Source organism: Salvelinus namaycush, chromosome 30 (genome assembly GCF_016432855.1).
Source record: "Salvelinus namaycush isolate Seneca chromosome 30, SaNama_1.0, whole genome shotgun sequence".
NCBI classification, from domain to species: Eukaryota; Metazoa; Chordata; class Actinopteri; order Salmoniformes; family Salmonidae; genus Salvelinus; species Salvelinus namaycush.
The window spans coordinates 18,936,494-18,945,158 of record NC_052336.1 but is presented as its reverse complement, the minus strand read 5'-3'; the positions used below and the strand labels follow the sequence as shown (position 1 = coordinate 18,945,158).

At 41.7% G+C, this 8,665-nt stretch overlaps 1 protein-coding gene across 1 annotated transcript; it reads left to right on the top strand.

Moving 5' to 3' along the window:
* Positions 1 to 259: 259 nt before the first annotated feature.
* LOC120024996 (intestinal mucin-like protein) lies at positions 260 to 7,824 on the top strand (the record flags this gene model as incomplete). The annotated part of the gene is made up of 20 exons (XM_038969410.1): positions 260 to 425; positions 1,590 to 1,754; positions 1,874 to 2,079; positions 2,211 to 2,382; positions 2,511 to 2,758; positions 2,962 to 3,145; positions 3,303 to 3,486; positions 3,724 to 3,896; positions 4,025 to 4,094; positions 4,196 to 4,317; positions 4,523 to 4,554; positions 4,882 to 5,050; positions 5,214 to 5,318; positions 5,470 to 5,510; positions 5,722 to 5,844; positions 5,954 to 6,052; positions 6,140 to 6,268; positions 7,049 to 7,088; positions 7,288 to 7,411; positions 7,614 to 7,824. Coding segments are annotated over 20 exons (2,763 nt in total), but the record flags the coding sequence as incomplete, so codon positions are not given.
* Between the last annotated feature and the right edge of the window lie 841 nt (positions 7,825 to 8,665).

Sequence of the window (8,665 nt, the reverse complement as noted above, 5' to 3'; positions counted from 1 at the left end):
TGATTACACTCCCACGACTTCAACCACCACAACTACTGAGGTAACTAAACCTACCACACGTGGAACTACAACAGTTGAAGAAACCAGAACGGAGACAATTTCATCTACATCCACAAAGCCACCTAAAGAAGTCACCTCCGGCCCAACAACCACTTCCACCACTGGAATTGCTGAAACCTCAACATCACAGCCCACAACAACAGGTGAAGAAACATCAGGGCCAGTTGTCATAACATCCAATCCCACAACTTTAACAACAACTACAATGGTAACTACACCTACCACAGGTGGAACAACAACAGTTGAAGAAACAACAACTGAGACAATTTCATCTACATCTACAAAGCCACCTAAAGAAGTCACCACCGGCCCAACAACCACTTCCACCACTGTAATTGTTGAAACCTCTACCTCAACATCACAGCCCACAGCAACAGGTGAAGAAACAACAGGGCCAGTTGTCATAACATCCAATCCCACAACTTTAACAACAACTACGGCGGTAATTACACCTACAACAGGTGGAACTACAACAGTTGAAGAAACCACAAATGAGACAATTCCATCTACATCCACAAAGCCACATAAAGAAGTCACCACTGGCCCAACAACCACTTCCACCACTGTAATTGCTGAAACCTCAACATCACAGCCCACAACAACAGGTGAAGAAACATCAGGGCCAGTTGTCATAACATCCAATCCCACAACTTTAACAACAACTACAATTGCACCAAAAACAACGTCACCTACCACAGGTGGAACTACAGGAATTGAAGAAACCACAACGGAGACAATTCCATCTACATCCACAAAGCCACCTAAAGAAGCCACCTCCGGCCCAACAACCACTTCCACCACGGTAATTTCTGAAACCTTAACATCACAGCCCACAACAACAGGTGAAGAAACATCAGGGCCAGTTTTCATAACATCCAATCCCACTACTTTAACAACAATTACAATTGCACCCACACCAACGACACTTACCACAGGTGGAACTACAGGAATTGAAGAAACCACAACGGAGACAATTTCATCTACATCCACAAAGCCACCTAAAGAAGTCACCTCCGGCCCAACAACCTCTTCCACCACTGTAATTGTTGAAACCTCTACTTCAACATCACAGACCACAACAACAGGTGAAGAAACATCAGGGCCAGTTGTCATAACATCCAATCCCACAACTTTAACAACAACTACAATGGTAATTACACCTACAACAGGTGGAACTACAACAGTTGAAGAAACCACAAATGAGACAATTTCATCTACATCCACAAAGCCACCTAAAGAAGCCACCTCCGGCCCAACAACCACTTCCACCACTGTAATTTCTGAAACCTCAACATCACAGCCCACAACAACAGCTGAAGAAACATCAAGGCCAGTTGTCATAACAACCAATCCCACTACTTTAACATCAACTACAGCGGTAACTACACCTACAACAGGTGGAACTACAACAGCTGAAGAAACCACATCAGAGACTTTTCTATCTACTTCCACAAAGCCACCTAAAGAAGTCACCACAGGCCCAATTACATATTCTACAGCTGCTATAATTAAAACTTCAACATCACATTCTTCAACAACAAGTACAGAAACAACAGAGCCAGTTGTCATCACAGGCCCATTAGAAACAACAAGAACTCCTTCAACATCGCCACAAGTGATTATTACACCAACATCACAAGCAGTCACCACCAGCCAGTGTATTTGCAATGTTAATGGGACACAATATCTACCAGGTAACATGTTATAAATGTATAATGTAAATTCAGACAATCAAAATAAATTACATTTCACTAATCATTTAAAGAACTTTGCAAAATGAAATGTTTTAACACTTGCCTTTCTTAACAATCAGGGAACCTAGTGTATAATGTGACTGATGGTTCAGGCTGGTGCTTCACCGCTTACTGCAAAGCAACGTGTCAAGTTGAAGTGGAATCAAATCCATGTCCTTCCTCTACACCACCCACTGTATCAACCACAACTTCAGAAGAGACCACGACCACACCACCAACATCTCAATCCTCCCCAGACTGCACTAGCGTTCAGCCACCAAGAAAGGTCATTTTAATAAGGTTTTCAATAATAAAATGGGTGAATGGGTATATTTGTCTTTGTGGTGTAATGCTTGTATGTTCAACCCTGTGTGTGCATGTTTGAGTAATTGCTTTCCCTTATCAAATCAATGGCAGAATGGAGAATCTTGGCAGCTGAATAGCTGTACCACAGCAATTTGCCAGGACGGCATTGTTGTCCATCTACCAGTAAAATGCAAGCCAGTGGAGCCACTACAGTGTGTGAATGGCCGTCCACCTGTCAAGGTCTATGATTCAACTGGATGCTGCTTTACATATGAATGTGAATGTAAGTGACAACATACAATCTAACAACCCAACAATCTGAATGAAAATAAGACATTGTTGCTCATTCGTTTTCATTGTCCTCTGTCAATAGCTTAGATTATTATCAACTCATATTTTATCATGTTGCAGGTGTATGCAGTGGATGGGGTGGATCTCACTACATGACATTTGATGGAGTATATTACAATTTCAAGGAGAACTGCTCCTACACCTTAGTGAAAGAAATCAACTTCAAATACAACCTTACCATTATTGTTGATAACCACTACTGTGGAAACGCTGACAGTGGATTCTGTCCTCAGTCCCTTATCATTCACTACAATTCCTATGAAGTGATTCTTACCCAGCAGAGATCTGGTGAAACAACAGAAAACGTGGTAACTATTTAAAAAACTATCATTCTCATTGCTTGTATTTTTTAATGCTCCTGCGTTTTTATGCTGCTGCGTTATCATGCATTATTAAAATCCCATAACTTTAAATTAAAACCAATAACGGGGTTAACATTGTCATGTTACTACTTTCAAGATAACACATGACTCAACCATCTAAATGTGTATTCATTTCTGCACAAACGCAGGTATATGTCAACAGTAAACGAATCTACCCAGCTTACAGAATGGGTGACATTGCTCTAACAAGTACTGGTGTGGAGGTCGTACTGGAGATCCCTGATCTTAAGGTTCAGGTGTCTTACAAGGGGTCATCATTTAGCATCAACCTTCCTTACTCCCTCTTCCAAAGCAGCACAGAGGGCCAGTGTGGTGAGTATTATTAAAGTGGGTGAATATACATTTCACAGTTTCAAACTTTCAGTAGATGCTCCTATCGAGACCACCCTATAGAAATTGCATACAACAAAAAACTATGACCTGGCCTTTCTAACTAGGTTATACCCTACTTAATATCCATTTTTTCAAGGTACCTGTGATAATTCCCAGAAGAATGACTGCCAGTCACCTAATGGTCAGATTGAGAGCTGCTCAGTCACAGCTAGCCAGTGGCTAATTCCAAACCAGGACTGTCCAACTCCTCCAACAGCACCACCCACAAGCACATCCCCTACCCCCTGCAAGACAGCTATTTGTGAAATCATGAAGAGCAAGTAAGGAACATATCAAACTAAGTTTGAAAAAGGGAACAAGCACACAATAGGAATGCCTAAATGATCATTCACTTCCTAATGTGTTTTATCAATTGTAATGTACATTTTCTGTCATGTTAATTTGCTTGTATTTGAAACCTGTTTTTATCATAATACAGGTACCGTTCCATTGGCATTTCTGGTTAAAGGTTGCACTCCATGCATCTCTCTTAATCACTATGTTATTTTCTGTCGAAGGGTCTTTGAGGAATGCCATGAAGCAGTTTCTCCTGATGCCTTCGTTCAGGCCTGTAGATCAGATGTCTGCTACAATGCTAATTCTAGCTGCTCTAGTCTGGAGGCGTATGCATCTGAATGTGCAAAGAAAGGGATCTGCATTGAATGGAGGAAGTCCACCGATGGAGAATGTGGTGAGCTATGAATCCAAGCATAGTAGTCATGCCACAAATTCAAAGGCAGCGACTTTTGTAATAGGCAACTACTTAAAACATTTTTTTGCTGGTGTTTAGCATAACTGTGACCTGTTTCTGTCCTGCAGAGCATACATGCCCAGCCACTAAGGTGTACATGCCATGTGGTCCAGCAGTTGAACCAACATGTAATACCAGGTAAGCTTTAGTCTGATTGGATGTCATATGAATTTCCTTCATATGAGCCTTCTTTTAAATAAATGATCTCCTGCATAATCGCAAACCTATTTTGTATGCAGATATAATGAGAAGTATTTGAACAACCAAACCCAAATGACCAATAAGACGAAGGAGGGTTGCTTCTGTCCATCTAAAACCGTCTTGTTCAGCACCTACTCTGATACTTGTGTGGTCTCCTGTGGTAAGAATGGGTTATGGGTCATTTTGCAGGTAGCTATCAATATAAGAATTAGACCTTTCTGTACTTTTAAACCTTGAATTCAGCATGAATCACGGTTTACTGGCTTTATTTGTAATGGAACAGTTAACAAAATGTGCAGGTGTGAAGAACTTGACCCCAACTATGCGAGACAAACATTTTAAACACACTCTGTATTTATTTTCAGGCTGCACCGGACCTGATGGCAACCCCCAAATGGTAAGAATTTCCTCCATCTAAATATTCTCCAGATATTCATTCTCACATAGACATATCATGAGATGCATTTCACGAGAATCAGGGAAACTCACATACTTAGGAGGGATACTTTTCATTGACAAGAGGTCTTGTCCTCTTTATTCCTTCCAAAGAACAGACCAGAAAACGTTTCATCTCTGAATAACCACTTCCAACCCATTTCTTCTCACCTAATGATGGTTCATATTAACTGCCATGGTTAAATCCAGTTCACTGCAGAACAACAACATTTGAGTTACTCTTTTCTTTTTATGTATTGACCTGACATTACCCTGTTTTTCCATTAAGCCTGGCGAGACATGGGAAAGTGGTTGCCAGCAGTGCACCTGTGACATGGACTCCATGATTGTCCAGTGCCAGCCTATCACTTGCCCCACACCAGCCATACCCATCTGCAATGAGACTGGTTACAGATTGGTGAACAAGACAGAAGGCTGCTGCCAGAAATATACATGTGGTGAGTGATGGAACAGACCCTTCAGTAAATCATTAGAAAGCCAACTCTTATTCATACAGTACTAGACCAAGATTATCTGAAGTGTTCTGTAGGGTCATAGGGGTTATTTGACCCTCTATCGGCTTGTCTTTTAATCACTTCTCATTGGTTACCGCTGTAACAGAGTGCGATGCACTGCTTTGCCCCAAAGTCATGATGGACTGCCAGCCAGGGTGGGAGGCAATTATAAGCACGTCCAACTCAAGCTGCTGTCCAGAGTATACCTGTGGTAAGTCCCTTTGATTTTCGTCATCAGCGGTTTAGTTAGTTCATTGACTTTGTAATTCCCAGGTATCACTGGTTTGAATTACGTTTGTGTTAACTATGACATGAATCACTGGTATCACTGACTGATTCCTTCTCAATGTGTGTCTGTTCAGTTCCTAAGGGTGTATGTGTCTACAATAACATTGAGTACCAGGTAAGAATAAATCATTTCAAATCAATAATTAAATTCAACAAGCTTCTGAAAGATACCCACACACATAGCTTGAGATACGCTGTATTGTGTTTGCTGCCTTCATAATTAGATACATTATACTATAGAACTGCTCCCTTTGCACTCTGACCCTCCTCTATTCAAACAGTCTGTTATAGTGGATTATAACTTGTGTCTCTCTCTTTCACTCCAGCCTGGTGCTGAAGTTCCTAAAGGAACATGTGAGAATTGTATCTGCAGCTCGACCATGGATCCTAGCACCAAGCTCAACAACATTGTGTGCACAAATAACTCCTGCGACACTACATGTTCACAGGTAGTTATGTCTCTCTTAACAAAGATGAGAAATGCATTTACGTATTTATAAGAAACTTGCAGTAGTAAGTGAATAATGATTCAATGATGGCTCTTCATCCTTGTCTTAGGGCTTCCAGTATCAGGCCATTCCTGGTCAGTGTTGTGGGAAATGTGTACAGACAAGCTGTGTGGTTAATATGCCAGATAAGACCAAACACACTATTCAGGTGAGTACCACAAGTGTTTATGAGGATGCATAATCTGTCTGCATGATCTGAAACTTCATAATTCATCATCTTCTCCTTGTGCGACAGGTGAACGAAACATGGTCACCACCTGGTGACAAATGTGTGATGTACACGTGTGACAAAACTGATGACCAATATATACCAGTGGAGGTGAAGACTGTGTGCCCTGCATTCAGCCCAGAGATCTGTGTTCCAGTGAGTTTCTGTCCTATCTCACCTCCTTCGTGGGGACAATCAACACTGCAGTTACACTGTTTCCCATTCTCACTCAGAATGTGTTGTGGAATTTAGTAATCAATGTTCATAAATTGCAATTATCTTTTTAGGTCTGCAACCCAGAGGTTGTAAAGTTCTGGTTTAAATGAAACAGACAGATTTCCCATCTCACAATTAGTCAAATCCCATTTTATTCGCGAGAGCTATGCTGTGCATATCCAAAGGTGTTCCTCTTATAACATTCTCTTAACCTACACACATACATACACACTAACAGGAGGAGAGCTATCCTATCTAGTTTTCTACCATTCTCGCCACATTTGATCACTACCCAACTGACAGTTCCATTCCCCCCAAGATAAGGGAAACCTGGAGGGGTTCTCCCTGTCCCATCTTATCTCCCCAGAGTTATAGCCGGGTCGGTTCAAACATAGGTTAAGGAGTCTCTTTGCTTTCTTTCGGCACCCACATACATTCCTCTCTTCCCCAGTCCAACCTATTTGGACTTATGTTGATCAGCTTTAATTACTCCTTGTCTATGCTACATAACCTCTAATCCCTAATGGTTAAGTTTCCGGGTAGAATTATTTAATCATTTTTCTTCAACCGTTATAAATTCTGTTAACAGAATGTTACTATAATTTGTAGCGCTCTTGGGTCATAGCGATAGATGTTTCAGTAACATTTAGAATGGAAGGGAGCTCAGATAATGTATACAATCTGCCACTTATGAATCATCTCTCCTATTTTTCACCCCAGGGCACAGAAAAGACAGATGCAAATGGATGTTGCAAGACCTGTAAGTAACACGTCCAGCCAAGCGTTCCTAATAACCACCTATCTACTGGTTAATAATAGCATGCTATGTCACCTAAATAAGACCAACAGGAAACATTGTGTGCCTACATACTGGCCAAAAATGTATATGTTGGCTGTTTCTGCTTCATCTGTGTCATACCAAACAGTAGCCTAACTCTTGATGCATCTTCCCTGAGCAGGCACAGAACGCAGCAATGTCTGTGAGATGAAGTACACCACCACTAGCATTGTCATCAGTGGCTGTGCGACCGCAGAGCCTGTGGAGATCAATTCCTGCTCAGGAAACTGTGGAACCTCTTCCATGTAAGTACTACAGATGCTGAATGCAGCACTAGTCAATGTCATGCAGGCCCCAGTCAGTGATCATCTATTCACTATCTAGTGTGCCCTTTATGAACTAGAAGCCTATTTGACTTATTTATTGTTCCTGTGCTCATCTTGTCAAGACAACCCCGGGAATTTAAGCCCTCTTTTCAACTTGTCTTGTGTTTCTGTGAATGTGCAGGTACTCAGCAGAGGCGAACACCATGATGCACTACTGCTCCTGCTGCCAAGAGGCGACCACTAGCCAGAAAGAGGTGGAGCTGATGTGCCCTGATGGGTCAAAGGTCAAGCACTCCTACATCCACGTTGAGTCGTGCGGATGTCATGTCACAGACTGTGATGCAGGCACGACCGCCGCCCCGGGGACGACGAGAAAGCGCAGGAGGCGCTAAACGTCTAGGAAGACAACATGCACACTGATATAGGAATTATCCTCATGACATTGAATGTTTTAGTCCAAATTTGTTTTCTTGTTACTTTTTAATTCAATCTGTCATGTCAGTGTATTTCTACAATCGGCAACACTTACTATTATGTTCTTATACCTTCATTGTAGAATGAATGTATTTTCTATGATAAATGTAGTGGATAATCTCTTTTCTCATTTGTAGTGATTAATAAACAACAGCAACATCATGTGCTTCTGCATGTTCCTTTGCTCTTTCAGCAATTCTCACATTCATTCAAGCTATTCAGTGACCACTATAACAGTAACATTATTCTACTTAGAAGTATGTACAGGTAACTGGCAAAATAACAGTAACAACATAAAGTGTCCTAATAGGGCGTTGGGCCAACAGGAGCTGCCAGTAGAGCTTCAATGCACCTTGGCATAGATTCTACAAGTGTCTGAAACTCTACTGGAGGGATGCGCCACCATTCTTCCAAGAGAAATTCCATAATGTGGTGTTTTGTTGATGGTGGTGGAAAATGCTGTCTCAGGCGCTGCTTCAGAATCTCCCATAAGTGTTCAATTGGGTTGAGAACTAGTGACTGAGACGGCCATGGCATATGGTTTAAATAGTTTTTATACGCATCAAACCATTCAGGGATCACTCGTGCCCTGTGGATGGGGTAATTGTCATCCACTCCCATCAGGATAGAAATTATTCACCATAAATTGAAGGTGACCACTCAGAATGGTTGTGTATGTACAGTACTGGTGTTTATCTTGCCCTCTAGGGCAGTGGTATTCAAAGTCAGGGTTGCGACGGAACTGCAGTGGGGTCACCA